At 43.4% G+C, this 24,014-nt stretch overlaps 1 protein-coding gene across 1 annotated transcript in view; it reads left to right on the top strand.

The window, feature by feature from the left end:
- The window catches only part of LOC124011632 (BTB/POZ domain-containing protein KCTD8-like), a 61,067-nt gene extending 38,000 nt beyond the window's left edge, over nucleotides 1-23,067 (top strand). The window contains exons 2-3 of the mRNA XM_046325088.1: nucleotides 21,987-22,154; nucleotides 22,195-23,067. Coding sequence (XP_046181044.1) covers nucleotides 21,987-22,154; nucleotides 22,195-22,487 — 461 coding nt within the window. The 3' untranslated portion in view covers nucleotides 22,488-23,067. The remainder of the gene's footprint in view (nucleotides 1-21,986; nucleotides 22,155-22,194) is intronic.
- The last annotated feature ends 947 nt before the right edge of the window (nucleotides 23,068-24,014 follow it).

The raw sequence follows: 24,014 nt of genomic DNA, 5'->3' as shown, positions 1-24,014 counted from the left end.
GCGAGCGTGTAATTGAGTGCGTGTGTACGCATATCAACTTCATAGTGTTCAGATATTTATTTTCGAGGACATTGAAGAACCCCCCCCCACACACACACACAAATTGTTAAAGGGACAGTTTACAAAATTGAATTGAGTTTTTTTTAACCCTGTAAACTCTATATGGACCAGCTATGACAGCAGCCCATGATTTGGTTTTGTTTATCTGGCCACTATTTCAAATTCAAACTTTCTTGCATTTTTTGTCATTTTTGAGGTGGAACGACCCATATGGCTCTGAGGTCAGTCTGGTCCATTTGTTGAGGCTGGTCTGAAAGGTGTTTTAAAGTGTCAAGTGATTCTTAACCAAGGAATCATGCCTTAATGATATCCTGTTATTCATTGAGATATATTACTCTTTCACGTAAACATTTCCAATATGAGAAAGTGCTGGATGTACTTCTCCAACCCCACTTTGCAATGTTATGTTCTTCAATGGAAGCTTCTTTAACATCAGATATGTACAGGGCAGTGTCCCTCGGGGCAGTTGCCTTGGGCCGTTACGCTTCTCTATTTTTACAAATGATGACAGGAACAAAATCAATTTTTGTCCTACTAATGCTGTGTTTGTATGGTCTCCACTCTAGCTTCCTACAGTTAGACTGGGTGTATGGAAGCTAAACTCCTAGGTATAACATTCGATGGTAAATTATCATGGTCAAATCATTTACAGACAAAGTTGTTGTGAAGAATCCCCAAGTCCAAAATGAATTCACGGCAAAGCAAATTTTTTTATACTGAGCCATGATCGCATGGAACTCCCATCAATCTCCAATTACTGAAGGCAAACAGCAAAATTACCTTTAAAAACAAATTCAACTCATGTAATGGCGTGAGCTGTGAGGGGACACACGCATGCACATACACACTAACACATTATGCTTTCGTAGTATTGTTTATATTTTTTGTTGTATTGTTTGTATATTGTTGTATTTTACATTTGTGTGACTTTGGATAATTGTCATGTTTTTTTGTGGAACCCAGGAAAAGTAGCTGCTGCTTCTGCAAAAGCTAATGGCTGTTAAGGCTTTCTTCCGATGAAGGAGGCAGACCAAAATGCAGCGTGGTTATTTCAATACATGTTTAATAAAAGATAAACACTAACTGTGAAAACCTAAACAGCCTTATCTGGTGAAAACAAACACAGAGACAGGAACAATCACCCACTAAACAATCAAAGAATATGGCTGCCTAAATATGGTTCCCAATCAGAGACAACGATAAACACCTGCCTCTGATTGAGAACCACTCCAGGTAACCATAGACTCTTCTAGACAACCCCACTAACCACAATCCCATAACCTATAAAAAAACCCTAGACAAAACACACCACATAAACAACGCATGTCACACCCTGGCCTGACCAAAATAATAAAGAAAACACAAAACATTAAGACCAGGGCGTGACAATGGGGATCCAAATAACAAATAATTTAAAAATAAAATATTTCTCTGAGAACATTGTTTCTTTCCATCATCAAAAACAGGCAAAATGTAGGTAACCTAAACTGTTGTTCTGTGGTTGGAGAGAGAGAGGCAGAGAGCGAGGGAAAGAGAGAGACTACACACTACTATGATGACATAGTGCACATAAATAACTTTTGCGATTAAATTCCCATGTACCGAATAAAGAACACAAGTTAAATGAGTTTCCATTGCATTTTCAACTCCACTGATGGTTGTGTAAAAAAACAAATGTTGCGTTACAGTATATTGCAAATGTGTCCACTGGTCTTGGCACAGGCTCTCTAGCCAACAGCTCACAGATACAGTGCGGGTAGGATAGCCTTGATGATTAGATTATGGACAAAAGATAACGATTCTTTTTATTTGTCAAAAGGCAGCCAAACATCGATCATAATGTCTCCAGAATAAGACCCGCAATATTTACTGGAAAGGAGTATCAATTACCTTGTAAAGTTCATCATCACATGTTTAATCCGTAGCCTAATAAACTGCCTTCTTTCCCAACAACATAATGAGAGGACCACACAACATGTCATGGTTTGACTACAAGTTGACTTCGATATGATGGTTATTATATTCATATTTTTGCATTTCCATCGCCATTTCTCACAATTAATTTTACAGACGGACAAAGATCCCACCTTGTCTAGCATGTTTAGTCAACATTTGGAAAATTTGCTGTTTCATCGGGCCTGTCAGGAATTTTTTCTTATCCGACATGTATAGTTGAAGTCGGAAGTTTACATACACCTTCAAAAGTCCAGATATCTATTCCTAGTAAAAAATGCCCTGTCTTAGGTGAGTTAGCATCACCACTTTATTTTAAGAATATAAGATGTCAGAATAATAGTAGAGAGAATGATTTATTTCAGCTTTTTATTTCTTTGATCACATTCCCAGTGGGTCAAAAGTTTACATACACTCAATTAGTAATTGGTAGCATTGCCTTTAAATTGTTTAACTTGGGTCAAATGTTTTGGGTAGCCTTACATTTACATTACATTTAAGTCATTTAGCAGATGCTCTTATCCAGAGCGACTTACAAATTGGTGCATTCACCTTATGACATCCAGTGGAACAGCCACTTTACAATAGTGCATCTAAATCTTTTAAGGGGGGGGTAGAAGGATTACTTTATCCTATCCTAGGTATTCCTTAAAGAGGTGGGGTTTCAGGTGTCTCCGGAAGGCGGTGATTGACTCCGCTGTCCTGGCGTCGTGAGGGAGTTTGTTCCACCATTGGGGGGCCAGAGCAGCGAACAGTTTTGACTGGGCTGAGCGGGAACTGTACTTCCTCAGTGGTAGGGAGGCGAGCAGGCCAGAGGTGGATGAACGCAGTGCCCTTGTTTGGGTGTAGGGCCTGATCAGAGCCTGGAGGTACTGAGGTGCCGTTCCCCTCACAGCTCCGTAGGCAAGCACCATGGTCTTGTAGCGGATGCGAGCTTCAACTGGAAGCCAGTGGAGAGAGCGGAGGAGCGGGGTGACGTGAGAGAACTTGGGAAGGTTGAACACCAGACGGGCTGCGGCGTTCTGGATGAGTTGTAGGGGTTTAATGGCACAGGCAGGGAGCCCAGCCAACAGCGAGTTGCAGTAATCCAGACGGGAGATGACAAGTGCCTGGATTAGGACCTGCGCCGCACCCAACACAATAAGTTGGGTGAATTTTGGCCCATTCCTCCTGACAGAGATGGTGTAAATGAGTCAGGATTGTCGGCCTCCTTGCTCGAACATGCTTTTTCAGTTCTGCCCGCAGATTTTCTGTAGGAGTGAGGTCAGGGCTTTGTGATGGCCACTCCAATACCTTGACTTTTTTGTCCTTAAGCCAAGTATGCTTGGGGTCATTGTCCATTTGGAAGACCCATTTGCGACCAAGCTTTAACTTCCTGACTGATGTCTTGAGATTTTGCTTCAATATATCCACAATTTTCATCATCATGATGCCATCTATTTTATGAAGTGCACCAGTTCCTCGTGCAGCAAAGCACCCCTACAACATGATGCCGCCACACCTGTGCTTCACAGTTGGTATGGTGTTCATCGGCTTGCAAGCTTCCCCTTTTTTCCTCCAAACATAACTATGGTCCTTATGGCCAAACAGTTCTATTTTTGTTTCATCGGACCAGAGGACATTTCTCCAAAAAGTATGATCTTTGTCCCCATGTGCAAACCGTAGTCTGGCTATTTTATGGAGGCTTTTGAGCAGTGGCTTCTTCCTTGTTGAGCGGCCTTTCAGGTTATGTCAATATAGGACTCATTTTTACTGTGGATATAGATACTTTTGTGCCTGTTTTCTCCAGCATCTTCACAATGTCCTTTGCTGTTGTTCTGGAATTGATTTGCACTTTTTGCACCAAAGTACGTTCACCTCTAGGAGACAGAACACTTCTCCTTCCTGAGCGGTATGACGTCTGCGTGGTCCCATGGTGTTTATACTTGCGTAATATTGTATGTACAGATGAATGTGGTAACTTCAGGGATCTGGAAATTGCTCCCAAGGATGAACCAGACTTGTGGAGGTCTGCAATTGTTTTTCTGAGGTCTTGGCTGATTTCTTTTGATTTTCCCATGATGTCAAGCAAAGCGTAACTGAGTTGAAGGTAGGCCTTGAAATACATCCTCAAGTACACCTCCAATTGACTAAAATTATGTCAATTAGCCTATCAGAAGCTTCTAAAGCCATGACATAATTTTCTGGAATTTTCCAAGCTGTTTTAAGGCACAGTCAACTTAGTGTATGTAACCTTCTGACCCACTGGATTTGTGATACAGTGAATGATAAGTGGAATAATCTGTCTGAAAACAATTGTTGGAAAAATTATTTGTGTCATGCACAAAGTAGATGTCCTAACCGACTTGCCAAAACTATAGTTTGTTAAGAAGACATTTGTGGAGTGGTTGAAAAACTAGTTTTAATGACACCAATCTAAGTGTATGTAAACTTCCCACTTCAGGTGCACTTTACTCGCATAAAAAGTTTGGATGGAAACCTGATTATAGTCCCAATGTCACCGGAGAAGGGCAGTGGCATCAGTGGTCCTAATTCAGCACTAACCGACCCCACCTGTGTAGCCTTTCCCTACTGTCCCTAGGGCTCAGTGATGATCTTGCAGCCCTGAGAAAGACTCTCTCAGAGAATCGATCTGAAACATGAAGACTCAGCAGGGAATGATATGGGAGAGTGGTTATAGGGAACTAGATCCTTTATAGGGAGGGTTGAGATTTGACTCAGTTCAATAGTAGATCACCAGCTTGTCCTTGGATGTGAACAATTTAAGTTCAAATATATAATTCGGTAACACTTTACATTAAGTTGCCACTATTACTATGTAACTACACAATAACTGTAGTAACAACATAGTAGTTACATGTGTTAGTATGTAACTACTTGGTAATAAGTTTTAAGCCCTATAAGTTATTACACAATTGGAAGAAGGAATGTGTAATTACACATCCACTTGCTGAAGGTTATTCCACATGTGTAATTACTGATGTTATTACACATTTTCTTTTTCCACTATATAACTGTTTTGTAATCGCACATTTTAGACACATGTGAATTACCATGTTAACAACTCAAACCAAAATCTGACATGTAACTACAATGTAACTACAAGGTGCCACTATCATCAAATCCACATGTAATACCAGTGTTGATAAATAGGCTAGGACCTGGTAACAACAATTTTAACAAGACACACCCTGTCATTAACTTTCACTGGCAATGATAAGATGGCCTAGAGGGAGGAGGTCAGAGATCTGGCAGTGTGGTGCCAGGACAACAACCTCTCCCTGAACGTGAGCAAGACAAAGGAGATGATCGTGGTCTACAGGAAAATGAGGACCGAACAGGCCCACATTAACATCGACGACCTGTAATGGAGCGGCTCGAGAGTTTCAAGTTCCTTGGTGTCCACATCACCAACAAACTATTATGGTCCAAACGAACCAAACAGTCGTGAAGAGGGCACAACAACACCCTTTCCCCCTCAGGAGACTAAAAAGATTTAGCATGGATCCCCAGATCCTCAAAACGATCTAGAGGTGCATCATCGAGAACATCCTGACAGTTGTCTGGTATGGCAACTGCTTGACTGTAAGGCGTGTGATATAAAAAAATAAAAAAATAAATACCCAAAGTGTGGCGTAGGGCAGGCGGGGTCCTGATCCCTAAGGAGAAGGATGCAGTGAACATCAGCCAATTCTGCCCAATCTCCTTACTGAATGTCGAGGGTAAAATCTTCTTTAGGGTCATTGCCCAGAGGATGGCCGAGTACTTGCAATGGAATGCGTACATCGATACATCTGTACAGAAGGCAGGCATATCAGGGTTCTCTGGCTGCTTGGAACATTCCAGCATGATCTGGCACCAGATCCAAATGGCCAAGGTGGAGAAAAGGGACCTCCATGTAGTCTTCCTCGACCTCGCCAATGCATTTGGCTCTGTGCCCCATGAACTCCTGTGGTCTCCTTCAGATTTTCCACATACCGGACACCATCACAAACCTGGTGAAGTCGTTCTTCCAGGATCTGCAGTTCTGCTTCACCACCTCAAAGTTCACCACCTCATGGCAGTGCCTGAATGTAGGTATAATGGCGGGATGTACCATTTCTCCTCTGGCATTCACTATGGCAATGGAGGTTATCATCAGATCCTCAAAATGGGTTGCTGGTGGACAGCGAGTCGACTCTGGATTCCGCCTCCCTCCACTCAGAGCCTACATGGACGACATTACAACATTGACCACCACTGTCCCATGCACCAGGAGACGGCTCAGAAAACTTGAGGAGAACATCAGCTGGGCCCGTATGAAGATTAAACCATCCAAGTCACGCAGCATCTCGATTGTGAAGGGAGTACTCTCTGACCTGAAATTCTTCATCGGAGATGACCAAATCCCAACAGTGTCTGAGCAGCCGGTAAAAAGCCTTGGAAGGTGGTATGATGCAAGCCTGAAGGACAAAGACCAGGTGCAACAGCTGCGCAAAGACATCATGTAGTAGCCTACAGTCCATCGACAACACCCAGCTACCTCGAAAGTTAAAGGCCTGGTGTCTGCAGTTAGGTCTCCTACCCCGGGTGTTGTGGCCCTTAGCACTGTATGAGGTTCCAATCTCAACAGTGGAGAAGATGGAAAGAGGAGTCACAGGCTACTTAAAGAAGTGGCTCGGAGTTCCACGATGCCTTACCACCATAGGCCTCTATGGAGATGGTGTCCTCAAGCTGCCCCTCACCAGTCTAACAGAGGAATTCAAGTGTGCAAAAACCAGGCTCCAGATGACACTGAATGAATCTCGAGACCCAGTATTGAGCAACAATGCGCCGACCTTGGCAACTGAGCGCAAATGGAGGCCAGGAAAAGCAGTCCAGGAGGCAACAGCAGCCCTCAGACATGCTGACATTGTGGGTCATGTTCAGCAAGGGAGAGGAGGCCTTGGGCTAACTAGCCATGCTGCTTGGAGTAAGGCCACTGCACCAGAGCGGCAGAAGATGGTAGTGCAGGAAGTACGCCATCAGGAGGAGGCTGCAAGGTGGGCCAAGGCAGTCTCTCTTGCTAAACAGGGACAGTGGACTCGATGGGACAGTGTGGAGAAGAGGAAGATCAGCTGGAAGGATCTGTGGGCCATGTAAGCGAAGCGGTTGAGCTTTTCCATCAGAGCAACATATGACGTCCTTCCAACACCAGTTAATCTTCACCAATGGTATGTGCCCTCTGTTCCATGCCAGCCAACCTCAGGCACATTCTCACAGGGTGTAAAACAAGCCTCACCCAAGGACGCTACACTTGGCGTCACAACCCAGTCCTTAAAAACCTTGCGTCCGCCCTGGAGGACAAGCGTGCTGCCACCAACTCCCTACCACCCACAGCAGCATCACACTCCTTACGGACAAACTTTGTCCGCGAAGGGGCTAATCCATCGAAGAGCGGCTCTACACCATTAGAGCGAGACCAGCTGCGCTTGGCCCGCGACTGGCAAATGCTAGCTGACATTGGCCGGCAACTTGTGTCTCCTCCGGAGATCGCAACCACCACCCTAAGACCTGACATGGTGCTCTGGTCCCGTTCGCTCAATAAAGTCTTCATCATTGAGCTCACAGTACCCTGGGAGGACTCAGTAGATGAGGCTTATGAGCGAAAACATCTGCGCTATGCTGATCTAGCTGCCGAAGCACGGCATCATGGCTGGAACATAGAAGTTCGACCAGTGGAGGTGGGCTGCAGAGGTTTTGTGGCAACACCTACAACCAGACTGCTTAGAGACCTGGGAATTAAGGGCCAGAGCCAGCGTTCGGCAATCAAAGCTGTATCGGAGGCGGCAGAAGGCAGCAGGAGCTATGCGGTCAACAATGCTTGACTCAGGGAGGAGGACACCCCTGCCATGCATAGTCCCATGGGATGTTGGCTATCAACAACAAGGCAACTCCTATGACTAATTGGGAATGGGACGCAAGCGTAGGATTGATCATCCTGTCGCTGGCCGCCTTTGGGGGGGGGGGGTGTATAGTGTGAAAGGCCGAAACACCCTAGGAACCAAAGGTACACTATTGACGATGCGCTCCCAAAATTTCACCAAGCTCACTGTTCATTAACTCTTAGAAGTGCTTGCACAAAGGATAGTAACATCTCATCCTGTGTTCTTGGAATCTGTCCTACTAATGCTGTGTTTTTATGGTCTCCACTCCTACAGTTAGAGTGGGCGTCTGGTCAAGGAAAATGTGTTTTGCCAGAGATAGCTTGAGCTGACAATGACTTGGTGATAAAAACCTCAAGCCAGCATTCCATAGACAAAATGTAGCATGTGTGACCCGAGATAGAGATAGCCTGGAAGTGTTTTGAACAATTCTTTATTGTTCTAATCAACTGGGAAACTAAGCCGGGGTCAGGTTGAAACGGCACCGGGTTTGGATGACCACAGGATGACATATGATGCCCCAATCTGCATAGGAGGGGTGGAACCAGCAATGACTAAGCATCTTTAATGTCAGCTATAGAAAAACTCTGCATTGTCTGTAAGGGTTAGGCTGCTCAGCCCAACAGTCTTATTGCAATAATTAATAACAATTAAATGAAGATGATTGTTTGAAGAAATGGCAAAGTCTCTCTCAGTATGAATTTCCACGACAGGCGCTACAGAGGGTAGTGTGTACGGCCCAATAAATCACTGGGGTCAAGCTTCCTGCCATTCAGGACCTATATACTAGGTGGTGTCAGAGGAAGGCCCAAAAAAATTATCAAAGACTCCAGTCACCCAAATCAGACTGTTCTCTCTGCTATCGCACGGCAGTTCCAAAAGGCTTCTTAACAGCTTCTACCCCCAAGCTATAGGAATGCTGAACAGTTCATCAAATGGGGCCTACCTACTCACTGTTTATTATCTGTGCATAGTCACTTTACCCCTACCTACATGTACAAATGACCTCGACCAACCAGTACCCCCACACATTGGTACCAGCACCCCCCTGTATATAGCCTTGTTAATATTTAATTAAATTTTTTTACTTTAGTTTATTTAGTAAATATTTTCTTAACTCTATTTCTTGAACTGCATTGTTGGTTAAGGGCTTGTAAGTAAGCATTTCATGGTAAGGTCTACACTTGTTGTATTCAGTGAATGTGACAATTAATCAATTGGTTTGATTTTCTATTTGTTTATTTCTATGTTTTGAGGTGGCACAATGGCTATACCGAATCAATTATCATATAAGAACAATGTAGTTACATAGGATATACTTGTAATTATCATGTGCAGTGCCTTCAGAAAGTATTCACACCCGTTGAGATTTCCCACATTTCGTTGCGTTACAAGGTGGGATTAAAATGGATTTAATTGTTATTTATTTCTCAATGATCTACACAAAATACTCGTATGTCAAAGTGGAAGAAAACGTCTAACATTAGTAAGTCTCCCTGAGTCTTTCTGGGTAAGTCTAAGAGCTTTGCACAACTGGATTGTAATAACACTTTATTATTTTTAACATTCTTCAAGCTCTGTCAAGTTGGTTGTTGATCCATGCTAGACAGCCATTTTAGGGTCTTGCCATAGATTTTGAAGCCAATTTAAGTCAAAACTGTAACTACGCCAGTCAGGAACAATCAATGTCTTGGTAAGCAACTCCTGAATGTCTCATAGTGTCTGTTGGAAAGCAAACCGAACAAGATATTCCTTTAGGATTTGGCCTGAGCTTAGCTCTATTCCGTTTATTTTTATTTAAAATAAAACCCTCCCTAGTCTTCGCCAATGACAAGCATACCCATAACATGATGCAGTCACCACCATACTTGAAAATATGGAGCGTTGTACTCTGTGTTGGGTTGGATTTTCCCAGAACTTAACACTTTGTATTTAGGACAAAGTTAATTTGATTGCCACGTCTTTTGCAGTTTTACTTTAGTGCCTTATTAAAACAGGAAGCATGCTTTGAAATAATTTTATTTTGTACAAGCTTTCTTCCTTACACTCTGTCATTTAGGTTAGTATTGAGAAACTACAATGTTGTTGATCCATCCTCAGTTTTCTCACTTCCATTAAACTCTGTACCTGTTTTAAAGTCACCATTGTTCTCATGGTAAAATCCCTGAGCGGTTTACTTCCTCTCGGGCAACTGACTTAGGAAGGACACCTGTATCTTTGTAGTGACTGGATGAATTAATAGACCATCCACAGTGAAATTAACTCCACCATGCTCAAAGGGATCTTCAATGTCTGCTTTTTTTTACCTATGCTAAAACAGGAAAGGGCCTTCCGCAAACTGTTGCCACAAAGTTGGAAGCACGGAATAATCTAGAATGTTCTATTCTGTAGCGTTAAGATTTCCCTTCATTGGAACTAAGGGGCCTAGCCTGAACCAGGATAAACAGCCCCAGACCATTATAGATGGCACAATCCATTCGGGCAGGTAGCGTTCTCCTGGCATCTGCCAAACCCAGATTCGTTCTTCGGAATGTCAGATGGCTTACCGCCCCAATAGGTCCACAGACGACACAATCACACTGCTCACTGCCCTAACCCATCTGGACAAGAGGAATACCTATGTAAGAATGCTGTTCATTGACTACAGCTCCACATTTAACACCATAGTGCCCTCCAAACTCATCATTAAGCTCGAGACTCTGGGTCTCGACCCCGCCCTGTGCACATGGGTCCTGGACTTTGACGGGATGCCCCCAGGTGGTGAGGGTAGGAAATAACATTCCACCCCGCTGATCCTCAACACTGGGGCCCCACAAGGGTGAGTTCTCAGACCTCTCTTGTACTCCCCGTTCACCCATGACTGCTAGGCCATGCACGCCTCAAACTCAAACATCAAGTTTGCAGACGACACTACAGTGGTAGGCTTGGTTACCAACAACGACGAGACGGCCTACAGGGAGGAGGTGAGGGCCCTTGGAGTGTGGTGTCAGGAAAATAACCTCACACTAAACGTCAACAAAACAAAGGAGATGACCGTGGACTTCAGGAAACAGCAGAGGGAGCACCACCCTATCCACATCAACGGGACAGTAGTGGAGAAGGTGGAAAGTTTAAGTTCCTCGGCGTACACTTCACAGACAAAACAGCGCCTCCTCAGCCATCAGGAGGCTGAAGAAATCTGGCTTGTCACCAAGCCCACAACCGTAAGGCTCTCCAGAGGGTAGTGAGGTCTGCACAACGCATCACCAGGGGCAAACTACCTGCCCTCCAGAACACCTACACCACCCGATGTCACAAGAAGGCCAAAAAGTTCACCAAGGACAACAACCACCCGAGCCACTGCCTGTTCACCCCACTATCATCCAGAAGGCGAGGTCAGTACAGGTGCATCAAAGCTGGGACCCAGAGACTGAAAAACAGCTTCTATCTCAAGGCCATCAGACTGTTAAACAGCCATCACTAACATTGAGTGGCTGCTACCAACATACTGACTCAAATCTCTAGCCAATTTAATATTTTAAAATTGAATGTAATACATGTATCACTAGTCACTTTAAACAATGCCACTTTATATAATGTTTACATACCCTATATTACTCATCTCATATGTATATACTGTACTCTATACAATCTACTGCATCTTGCCTATGCCGTTCGGCCATCGCTCATCCATATATGTATATGTGCATATTCTTATTCATTCCTTTACACTTGTGTGTAAAAGGTAGTTGTTGTGAAATTGTTAGATTACTTGTTAGATATTACTGCATGGTCGGAACTAGAAGCACAAGCATTCCGCTACACTCGCATTAACATCTGCTAATCATGTGTATGTGACCAATAAAATTTGATTTGAAGCGTGATTCATCACTCCAGAGAACAAATTTCCACTGCTCCAGAGTCCAATGGCGGCAAACTTTACACCTCTCCAGCCAATGCTTGACATTGCGCATGGTGACCTTTGGCTTGTGTGCGGCTGCTAGGCCATGGAAACCTATTTCGTGAAACTCTCGAAGAACAGTTCTTATGCTGATGCAGTTTGAAACTCTGTAGTGAGTGTTGCAATCGAGGACAGGCGATTTGTGAGCTTGTGTGGCCTACCACTAAGAGCACTTTCAGTTGACCGAGACAGCTCTAACATGGCAGAAATTTGACAAACTGACTTGTTGGAAAGGTGGCATCCTATGAAGGTGCTACGTTGAAAGTCACTGAGCTCTTCAGTAAGGCCATTCTACTGCTAATGTTTGTCTATGGAGATTACATGTCTGTGTGCTTGATTTTATACACCTGTTTTAAAACGGTTTTGGCTGAAATAGCCAAATCAACTCATTTGAATGAGTGTCCACATACTTTTGTGTATGCGAATCACCACCTGGATTCGGTCTTGTGTAGCAAAATGTGAAATGGTGTTTTTTATGTTGGATAAAAGTAGAGACTCAGCACTACAAAATGGTTTATCATACACTGCATTTGAGGAACAATGGGAAAGTAATTCTGCTATGAAGGTTGATCAACATGTAAACTCACTTTTGATAAAATTGCCTTTGAATGTTTTGGTATCTAGTGAAGAGCTCTTATTTGTCTACACCCATTCAAGCATCGTTCACACCCTCTTAAGCTTTAGCCCCGCCCATCTCATTTCGCTCTTGTGTTTACTGTTGTTTACTGACACCGGCAATATTCAACAGGTGGTGTACACACTTCACGTAACGTTAGCTAACGAGCCAGCCAGCTAAAGTTAGCTAGTTAAACAACAATGAACAAAGTGCCAACAATGCCAAACAAATAATAACTTCAGCTAGGGAGCCAGCCAGCTAACATTAGCTAGCTTGCTAACAGTTTGCAGATGTTATGCGGAGACAGGTGTTTTCTCCATCTCTTTAGCTATCATACTCTAATTCCACTGATTTCAAAACTCAGTTCTCCAGAAAGTGGAGAACAACACTTATGCAGCTCCACTACACAATAAAAAAATTTAAAGCCGCGTTCGACAGGATTACCAACACAGACTTACCAGCTCAAATAGACAGCGGCCTTCAATATGACAGACCAATCCGAACTCCTCTCTCGACATGTCCAGCCCACTCATTATCTCAGCCAATCATGGCTAGGGGGAAGGTTGCCAACTTTTTCTGTGGCTTAAGCAAAATGGCTTGTAATTTAACAATTTCATTCAAAATTACAGATGACATACAAGTTTGTTGTTAAGGCACATGAAAGTTGTTTGAGAAGGCATTTCGCCCCAAAAACGCATTTTGATTTTGATTTTTTGATTTTTTTTTACATTCGAATGACTCCCCTGTGAAGTCGTGACTTGCGGCATATGCCTAGCTTCACAAATCGGGTCACATACATAGTGTATATTTTACTCTGTTTGAGTGGACTGCCACATCCCTAAAAATTGCCATGTGACATTTGGTCACTGCTCCTCCAAAATGTTATTGTGGGGAAAAAAAGTGACCCCTGCTTTCTCTTGGCCAGAGTTCAGATTATGACACTGGTAAAGCTGCTATCCATCGGGCTTACGAGTTGGTCCCAGAGGCGTACGGACAACAGTTCCATAAATTACAAAAGATAGAATCAAAAAGCTGTGCTGAGATTGCAAGGGAACAAGAGTGTCTTTCTGATCGGTGGTGTGGTTCTCAAAAGGTCAACGACGTTGAGGATTTAAAAGACACTCGTAATTCCCGAGAAGTTAAAAAATTGCCTTCACAAAAGGGTTTCTACCTACATTTATGAGCACAAGGATCTCACTCTTGAAAAAGCAGCAGCTCTGGCAGATGAGTGTGTGTTGGCACATAAAACTACCTTCACAAACAATGCACACAGTAGTTATCCATACGCATAAAAGCAATTCAGAGAAGTCACCTCCAAAAGGTTTCGGTCCTTTTCTACAGTGCCCAAAGAAAGATCGACAGAACAGTTTTTTTGTATATGCCAGTTTGTTATTATTACCGTGATAAAGGACACATTGTCTCTGTGTCCTAAGTTGAAACAGAAAAATGAGAGCGAAAAAAATCATTTTCTTCTTGTGGGATCCTAAACAAGATTTTGGATCAGATGTGTATTACCCCTTTGTTTCAGACAGGTTCGTGACTATGCAGAGTGGCGATGCTCTTGAAGAAACTGCGAGTCACTGAGGCAGCCTTTCATTTTGGAGAGTGTTTTGCTTTGTCTGAGACACTTCAGCAACTGGTTACAGTGTGTTAGTACAAGGCGTGGAGATGGGTTGCATGGAAGTTCATTTTTATAATGTGGAACTCAAGTCTGATCTTGTTTCTGGTTCTGTTGTCGTTGGAGTGAATCCTAGCCTACCAATGAAGGGGCTCATTTATTTTGGAAAATGATTTGGCTGGAGGGAAGGTCGTGCCAAATCCTGTAGTTTGTAAGGAACCTTGAGTAGAGGAACTTGATGGGTTATCAGAAAAGTACCCTAGAGTGTTCCCAATGTGTGCCGTTACATGTGCTATGTCCAAGAAAGTTGCCGGGTGAAAGTCTAGTGTTGAGGAACATGTCAGCGACCCCACAATGGTCGATCTGTCTGAGACGTTTATGGGTGATCCTGTTGTCAGTGAATCTCCTGAATTGACTTTTCCTTTGAAAACCCCAAAGGTGAGTGAGTTTGTAGGACCACTGAAGGAAGTGAGTTCCTACAGTTGACACTTCGATTTCTAGAAAGCAGCTGATTTCTGAACAGAGTAAAGATGTTTTCATCTCCCCTTTTTGCTGAGATACGTCCGGAGGAAGAGTTTGATGAAGTTTGTGGGGTATACGTAGACAAAGATGGTGTTCTAATGAGGAAATTGCATTCTCGTGCCACTTCTGGGCAAGGCAATTGGGGTAGTGTATCTCAAATTGATGATCCAGTTACGCTTCGACGAGTTAATGAGGATGGCTCACAATTTATTTTGACGGCACATTTTGCCATTTTGGAAATGAGTTTTGTTTTGGTTGGGTTCGTTCCAAGGATAAGAGTTGTAAAAATGTATGTGATTTGACCTCTTTTCAGAACTTCAGTTTTAGGCAGCTGTAGAACAAATAGAAACAAAAGAAGAAAAATATTGTCAAGAACAAATGGTGTGTATATATATTTACAAAAAATAAGGTGGCTGTTCTGTCTGGCATTTAAGTGTTGACAGCCAGTAGACACAATGTTTATAAATCGGAGGAGGCAACGTATTTAAATAGCGACGCATTTAAGTTGATCATGTTGTGAGATGGATGTTATTTTCTGTTGGTTGTGAGCAAACTTGTCCAACAAAAATATAGGATATATTTGTTGTCTTAAGGTGGAAGATGTTACAGGCTTAGATTTTTCCATATATATTTTAAGTTTGGACGTTAGGTATTACCTCGTTTGTCAATTGGCGTCATCTCGTTAATTGGAAGGTGTTTTACCTGTGCTGGCCTAGTGCTGCAGTTGTCTTGAGAGATGTGGAGGGCTCACACCTTTAGTTGGCACTCCCTATTTGAGTTCTAGACAAAATCCTTTATCTGATCATCACTCTTTTTTCGTTGTTATTCTTCACTTTTTGTATTTCTTCCTGTTGTTTATGTTTGGTGTGGTTTTTTATTTTGTTTGACTCTTCTTTGGCAAATTTATTGGGTGCTCATGGTGGGGGTGTTTTAGGTCCCAGTTGTTGTTGCTAGTCAACTTTCAATGGACACCCTTATGAGTGGGATCAGTTTGTGGAACCATTCAACTAATCTTCAAGCCATCGTATTCTACTACTCTCATCACCCCACTGAGAGCTATCGATAAAGCTGGCTAGCCTATTTTCAAAGAATCATCTTCCAGAGCGAGTGGAAGCAGAGTGTCTTCTGTAGTTCTTTTCAGGACTACACGACGGATTGCCGGTTGCCAGGCGAAGGCAGTTGAGATCAAAAGTAGAAGAGATGGGTGAGGACCCCTTTTTGGACAATCAGAGTATTACAAGTGTGCCGCGGGAAAGGGCCAACCAAACCCCTTTCCATGAAGGCTTGGATCCGACAGAGATACCCAAGGCATTTACACATACAGTGCCTTGCAAAAGTCTTCATCCCCTTTGGCATTTTTACTATTTTGTTGCATTACAACCTGTAACTTAAATGGATTTTTATTTGGATTTTATGTAATGGACATTCACAAAATAGTCCAAATTGGTGAAGTGAAATGAAAAAGAATAACTTGCTTCATAAAATTCTAAAATAATTTAAAACGGAAAAGTGGTGCGTGCATATGTATTCACCCCCTTTGCTATGAAGCCCCTAAATAAGGTCTGGTTTAACCAATTATCTTCAGAAATCACATAATTAGTTAAATAAAGTCCAGCTGTGTTTCACATGATCTGTCATAATCTCAGTATATGTACACCTGTTCTGAAAGGCCCAAGAGTCTGCAACCCCACTAAGCGAGGGGTACCACCAAGCAAGCGGCACTATGAAGACCAGGGAGCTCTCTAAACTGGTCAGGGACTAAGTTGTGGAGAAGTACAGATCAGGGTTGGGTTATAAAAAATATCTGAAACTTGGAACATCCCAAGGAGCACCATTAAATCCATTATTATAAAATGGAAAGAACATGGCACAACAACAAAACTGCCAAGAGAGGGCCGCCCGCACAAACTCACGGACCAGGCAAGGAGGGCATTAATCAGAGAGGAAAAAAAGAGACCAAAGCTAACCCTGAAGGAGCTGCAGAGCTCCACAGTGGAAATTGGAGTGTCAGTCCATAGGACCACTTTAAGCCGTACTCTCCACAGAGCTGGGCTTTATGGACAAGTGGCCAGAAAAAAGCCATTCCGTAAAGAAAATAATCAAACATGTTTGGTGTTTGCCAAAAGGCATGTGGGAGACTCCCCAAACATTTGGAAGAAGGTACTCTGGTCAGATGAGACAAAAATGTGCTTTTTGGCCATCAAGACAACGCTATGTCTGGCGCAAACCCAATGCCTATCATTACCCTGAGAACCTCATCCCCACAGTGAAGCATGGTGGTGGTAGCATCATGCTGTGGGGATGTTTTTCTTTGGTAGGGACTGGGAAACTGGTCAGAGTTGAAGGAATGACGGGTGGCATTAAATACAGGGAAATTCTTGAGGGAATCCTATTTCAGTCTTCGAGATTTGAGACTGAGACGGATGTTCACCTTCCAGCAGGACAATGACCCTAAGCATACTGTTAAATCAACACTCGAGGGGTTTAAGGGGAAGCATTTAAATGTCTTGGAATGGCCTAGTCACTGCTCAGACCTCAATCCAATTGAGAATCTATTGTATGCCTTAAAGATTGCTGTACACCAACGGATCCCATCCAACTTGGAGCTGGAGCAGTTCTGCTTGATGTGCCAAGCTTATAGAGACATACCCCAAGAGACTTGCAGCTGTACTTGCTGCAGAAGGTGGCTCTACAAAGAATTTACTTTGGGGGTGAATAGTTATGCAGGCTCAAGTTCATTGTTTTGTCCTATTTCTTGTTTGTTTCAAAATAAAACCAATTTTGCATCTTCAAAGTGGTAGGCATGTTGTGTAAATCAAATGATACAAAATATCTACACTGCTCAAAAAAATAAAGGGAACACTTAAACAACACAGTGTAACTCCAAGTCAATCACACTTCTGTGAAATCAAACTGTCCACTTAGGAAGCAACACTGATTGACAATAAATTTCACATGCTGTTGTGCAAATGGAATAGACAACAGGTGGAAATTATAGGCAATTAGCAAGACAACCCCGATAAAGGAGTGGTTCTGCAGGTGGTGACCACTAAGCCCTTTCTCAGTTCCTATGCTTCCTGGCTGATGTTTTGGTCACATTTGAATGCTGGCTGTGCTTTCACTCTAGTGGTAGCATGAGACGGAGTCTACAACCCACACATGTGGCTCAGGTAGTGCAGCTCATCCAGGATGGCACATCAATGCGAGCTGTGGAAAGAAGGTTTGCTGTGTCTGTCAGCGTAGTGTCCAGAGCATGAAGGCGCTACCAGGAGACAGGCCAGTACATCAGGAGACGTGGAGGGGGCCGTAGGAGGGCAACAACCCAGCAGCAGGACCGCTACCTCCGCCTTTGTGCAAGGAGGAGCAGGATGAGCACTGCCAGAGCCCTGCAAAATGACCTCCAGCAGGCCACAAATGTGCATGTGTCTGCTCAAACGGTCAGAAACAGACTCCATGAGGGTGGTATGAGGGCCCGACGTCCACAGGTGGGGGTTGTGCTTACAGCCCAACACAGTGCAGGACGTTTGGCATTTGCCAGAGAACACCAAGATTGGCAAATTCGCCACTGGCGCCCTATGCTCTTCACAGATGAAAGCAGGTTCACACTGAGCACGTGACAGACGTGACAGAGTATGGAGGCGCCATAGAGAACGTTCTACTGCCTGCAACATCCTCCAGCATGACCGGTTTGGCGGTGGGTCATTCATGGTGTGGGGTGGCATTTCTTTGGGGGGCCGCACAGCCCTCCATGTGCTCGCCAGAGGTAGCCTGACTGCCATTAGGTACCGGGATGAGATCCTCAGACCCCATATGCTGGTGCGGTTGGCCCTGGGTTCCTCCTAATGCAAGACAATGCTAGACCTCATGTGGCTGGAGTGTGTCAGCAGTTCCTGCAAGAGGAAGGCATTGATGCTATGGACTGGCCCGCCCGTTCCCCAGACCTGAATCCAATTGAGCACATCTGGGACATTATGTCTCGCTCCATCCACCAACAGACTGTCCAGGAGTTGGCGCATGCTTTATTCCAGGTCTGGGAGGAAATCCCTCAGGAGACCATCCGTCACCTCATCAGGAGCATGCCCAGGCATTGTAGGAAGTTCATACAGGCGCGTGGAGGCCACACACACCACTGAGCCTCATTTTGACTTGTTTTAAGGACATTACATCAAAGTTGGATCAGCCTGTAGTGTGGTTTTGTACTTTAATTTTGAGTGCCACTCCAAATCCAGACCTCCATGGGTTGATAAATTTAATTTCCATTGATAATTTTTATGTGATTTCGTTGTCAGCACATTCAACTATGTAAAGAAAAAAGTATTTAATAAGAATATTTCATTCATTCAGATCGAGGATGTGTTATTTTAGTGTTCCATTCATTTTTTTGAGCAGTGTATTTTAAATTCCAGGTTGTAAGGCAACAAAATAGGAAACATGCCAAGGGGGTAAATTCTTTCGAAAGCCACTGTAATTACATTCATGATTTCTTACTCCAAATGGGCGGCAGTTTGTGTTCAAAGTATATGATTACTGTGAGAGTAGTTTCTAAATGTACCATAGTATTATGTATCTGCCCCTCTCTCCATCTCTCACTCTTCATCTCCTTTGTAATAAGCCACCATATTGTTAGTCCGCTAGGGCCTGTTTTTATGTATTACCTGTGTTACCATTTACTGTAGTTATTTAGTAAATAAATAATTACACCCATTTGTGTAGTACTGAATCAAGTAAGGCTAGGGTTTTTGACGATGCAGGAGGTTACGACTTTTCAAAATGATATGATACAAGGTTATAATTAATACATTGACTGTTTTATGGATGTGATAGGTAAAGACCTTTAGTCTTTAATTCAGGAGATGGTAACTCTTTAAACAACGGCTCTCGTGCTGCCCCCCAATCCTAATGAGTTAATTGTTACATGATTCATTTAATCAGGTTACAATTAAACATAGTTAGTTGACTAAATAAATAACACCCATTAGATTAGGGAGGCAGGGTAGCCTAGTGGTTAGAGTGTTGGAGTAGTAACCAGAAGGTTGCAAGTTCAAACCCCTGAGCTGACAAGGTAAAAAGCTGTTGTTCTACCCCTGAACAGGCAGTTAACCCACTGTTCCTAGGCCATCATTGAAAACAAGAATTTTGTCTTAACTGCCTTAAATGAAGGTAAAGTTACGACAGTAGCCAGTATGTAAAACAATCACATATAAAAAAAATATGTAAGTGAACCCTTTCAAAATATCCACTAACACTACTGCCCATGCACACATTCTTATTCTGAAAACTGGAAAGAATCTACCTGACCTGTGTAGTCTACCTGCTATTAATTATAATCACCCAAACCATTCTGTAATTTCATTTGACTCTGCTGATAAAGCTATGTTGACACTATTCTTTTAATACTGCAATGTGGTTTCGATTGAGTCGCGTCCCTAAGACTTATTGAGATAGGGTGCCAAGAACCATCCCACACAAAAGCACATTGTGTCACGTTCGTCAGGATCGGACCAAGGCACAGCGTGTTATGAGTACATTCTCTTTTTAATGAATGAACAAAAACAACAAACAACCAAACGAAACGTGAAGCTATACAAACTAGTACTGACAGGCAACCAAACATAGACAAGATCTCACAACTAACAATAGGGAAAATGGCTACCTAAACATGATCCCCAACCAGAGACAACGATAAAGAGCTAGCTGTCTATGATTGGGAATCATACCAGGCCATCATAGACATTCAAAACCCCTAGATGACAGAAACCCTAGACATACAACAACTAGAGTACCCACCCTAAGCACACCCTGACCTAACCAAAATATATAGAAAAACAGAGAATCTAAGGTTACGGCGTGACACATTGTTGAATGCAAACTGTCTCGGTGAGTTAGTAATCCTTGGATGGCACACTTTCCCTACGGAACCTAGTCAAAGGTAGTGCACTACTGTATACAGAGAATAGGGAGCCACATATGACGTGTCTTTGTCAAACAAGATGAAAAAAGGAGAACTCAATGATAGGGCCTTAATCCTTGTATGATATGCTATTTATCTAATGGAGTCACATTTTCTCCTTTGATGTACAGGCTCCCTAAGTCCCTCTATTAGCTTGACATTAGTTGTCTAAGTATTGAGAGTAGCAAGTTATTCATGCTCTATTTTCAAATCAAATGGGAGACAGTCGGACAGAATATTCTCCGTTTTAAAGGCCCAGATTTCTACTGACCCTTTTTCTTCCATTCCTGCCACTGTCACCGGGCTCAGCTCGCGTTTGTGTTTCCTGCTCCGCATCGCAACCATCTCCCTCCTCTGGCTTTGAGACTGAGCCCATGCAGCTGGGAGGGATTCGCATCTCGAATAAGGAGAGGGAACGGAGGATCACCAACCGCCTGTGCCTCTATTCTGCAGTCTATTGGTGCCACTGAGAGAAAGACGGAAAAATGGAACCTGGCACTGATTCGATTCAACTTTTAAAAATTGCTGTGTGTGTGTGTGTGTGGGGGCAGGGGGGGGGGTAATGAGTAATCTAGGATCTACATATGTAATTGGTTTCCATGGTGGAGGCAGTCATTGTGAATGATGTTTGGCATCCTTGGGGTCTTGGCTACTGTTGCTATTAGAATGATAGTGAACCAAAGTGGAAGCCTTGAAGTACAATGCATTTGAGGTGCATCACTGATTTACAGCCTGCATGTGTTTGCTAATACGGGCTTGCAGCGGCCCACCAAAAACCCAGGCCTGGCTGACATTTGAACACAAGCCATATCAGCTATTGTGAATGTAGATCATTTATGTGTTTATGTTTATTCTGCAGTGGGTAGGGGGGTGTAGAAGCATTTCAATTAAATGTTATGGGCAAATTGTAGAATCGACATAATAGAAATGATGCCTCTAGTTCTGATGCTATAAAACCAGGGATTCAGCCAAACTCATTCTACAAAAACCCTGAGCTGTGGAATATCACAAAATACTAACGCTGCAAAAAGGCACCATTTCACATGAATCAAAATGAGTTATTTGTAAACATCTGAATATTCTTTTTATGCAATTTCAGACTATTTACACAAAAATCTGTAGCCAATTGGATGGAAACCTAGCCACTGACAAGGATTTTAAGCTGGGTGTTGAGATGCGTTCTTACTGTAACCAGAAAGAGAGAGAGTGAGAGCGCGAGCGAGTACCTAGCACAACTGATTCAACTGCTCAACTAATCACCAAGATGAATTAGGTGTACTTGTACTGTAACAGAACATAAGTGGAACGGCTGTGGCACTGAAGGAGAAATTCGGGGGAAATGGCAACATGACATACACAGGTGCTCTTTACTCCAGTTGTCTCAACATGTGACTGACCTTGTCTCTCTGCTGTGTGTTTGGCAGGGCCGGCATCGAAGATCGTCTCCCCCAAGCAGGACTGTGAGGAACGCCAGAAGGACAAACTGGGCACCGACAAGGGCAGTGAGAGCGGCACCTCCCTCAACGAACTCTCCACCTCCAGCTCTGAGACCCACTCTGAGGCCACCTCGCCCCAGGACGGCCTCAACTTGGGTGGGGGGAGGCGGTGGGGGATCCATGGCCCCCTGCGGAGCCCTCCAGTCTGTCTCTCGGCAGCCCAGCACCCTCACCCTTGGGCGGCCCTCCAAGAAGGGCTCGTCAGTGCAGTGGATGCAGCTGCCAAATAAGCGACGCAACAGCGAGCTCTTCCAGTCGCTGATGGGGCGTGAGGGCGGCCTCAGCAGGAAGAAGAACACGGAGAGACCCAGCTCAGAGGAAGAGATGAAGCAGTGCATACAGGACTTTAACAACATCAAAATCCCACAGGCTTTCCCCGAGCGCAAGCGGCAGTGGCAGTCCGAACTACTCCAAAAGTACGGTCTATAGGGACCCTTTTCTATCACCATGCCACAAGCAGTAGTCATTTGATTTGGATTCCCTCCATTTGGCTGGTTTTAAGTGCAATGATTCATTATAAAATGTCTTCCAGTTCAAATGAAGTTAAAAGGATGATCAACAAACTGTTTTTGTGAGGGGAGGCACAAGGTTAGTAAGCACATGCATTTCTGGGGCACATGTTAAAAGAAGCACAGCAGAACTCTCCTTTACCGGTATGTTGTCTCTTCAGTTCTAGATTGCATTGGAGATTACATTTGAAACAATATGCCTATGTGAACAGTATATGACTACTGTACATTTGTCCAGTTTATTAGGTACACCACCCCGTTCACAAAAATGGTTCGCTCCTACAGACAGCGAGTCAGGTGGCTGTGGCTGTGGCATGCTATATAAAGCATGCCGACATGCAAAGAGGCATTCAGTTACTGTTCGACTGAAAGTTAGAATGGGCAAAATACAGCTGTCAGATGTTTTACATACGCCTTAGTCAAATACATTTAAACTAAGTTTATCACAATTCCTGACATGTACTCCAAGTAAGAATTCCCTGTCTTAGGTCAGTTAGGATCACCACTTTATTTTAAGAATGTGAAATGTCAGAATAATAGTAGAGTGAATGATTCATTTCAGCTTTTATTTCTTTCATCACATTCCCAGTGGGTCAGAAGTTTACATACACTGAATTAGTATTTGGTAGCATTGCCTTTCAATTGTTTAACTTGGGTCAAACGTTTTGGGTAGCCTTCCACAAGCTTCCCACAATAAGTGGGTGAATTTTGGCCCATTCCTCCTGACAGAGCTGGTGTAACTGAATGCCATCTATTTTGTGAAGTGCACCAGGCCCTCCTGCAGCAAAGCACCCCCACAACATGATTGCTGCCAACCCCGTGCTTCACGGTTGGGATGGTGTTCTTCGGCTTTCAAGCCTTTTACCTCCTAACATAATGATGGTCATTATGGCCAAACAGTTCTATTTTTGTTTCATCAGACAAGAGGACATTTCTCCAAAAAAGCATGATCTCTGTCCCCATTTTTTAACCTAGGCAAGTCAGTTAAGAACAAATTCTTATTTTCAATGACAGCCTAGGAACAGTGGGTTAACTGCCTGTTCAGGGGCAGAACAACAGATTTGTACCTTGTCAGCTCGGGGATTTGAACTTGAAATCTTCCGGTTACTAGTCCAATGCTCTAATCACTAGGCTACCCTGCCACCCTATGTGCAGTTGCAAACCGTAGTCTGGCTTTGTTTTTACCCGGTACGATGGGTGTACCTGATAAACTGGTAACTGAGTGGATATTTCCATTATTTGACACATTCAGTGTGAATGCAGATGACTGTTAACAAATAAGAAAACATAGATAAACTGTATACCACTAAAGACTGAAAGTACATTATTCTCTCTGTAGATAATTAAGTGTTCAACATGTGAATTGTTTAAGAAGTTTGTAAATGTTATGCAGGTGAATGAGGACCCAAAAGCGACTTGGCGAAAACAGAGTCTTTAATCCAGTAAA

Source organism: Oncorhynchus gorbuscha, linkage group LG23, assembly GCF_021184085.1.
Source record: "Oncorhynchus gorbuscha isolate QuinsamMale2020 ecotype Even-year linkage group LG23, OgorEven_v1.0, whole genome shotgun sequence".
Classification (NCBI taxonomy): domain Eukaryota; kingdom Metazoa; phylum Chordata; class Actinopteri; order Salmoniformes; family Salmonidae; genus Oncorhynchus; species Oncorhynchus gorbuscha.
Note: the sequence above shows the minus strand (reverse complement) of the source record. Positions and strands in the feature narration are given on the sequence as shown.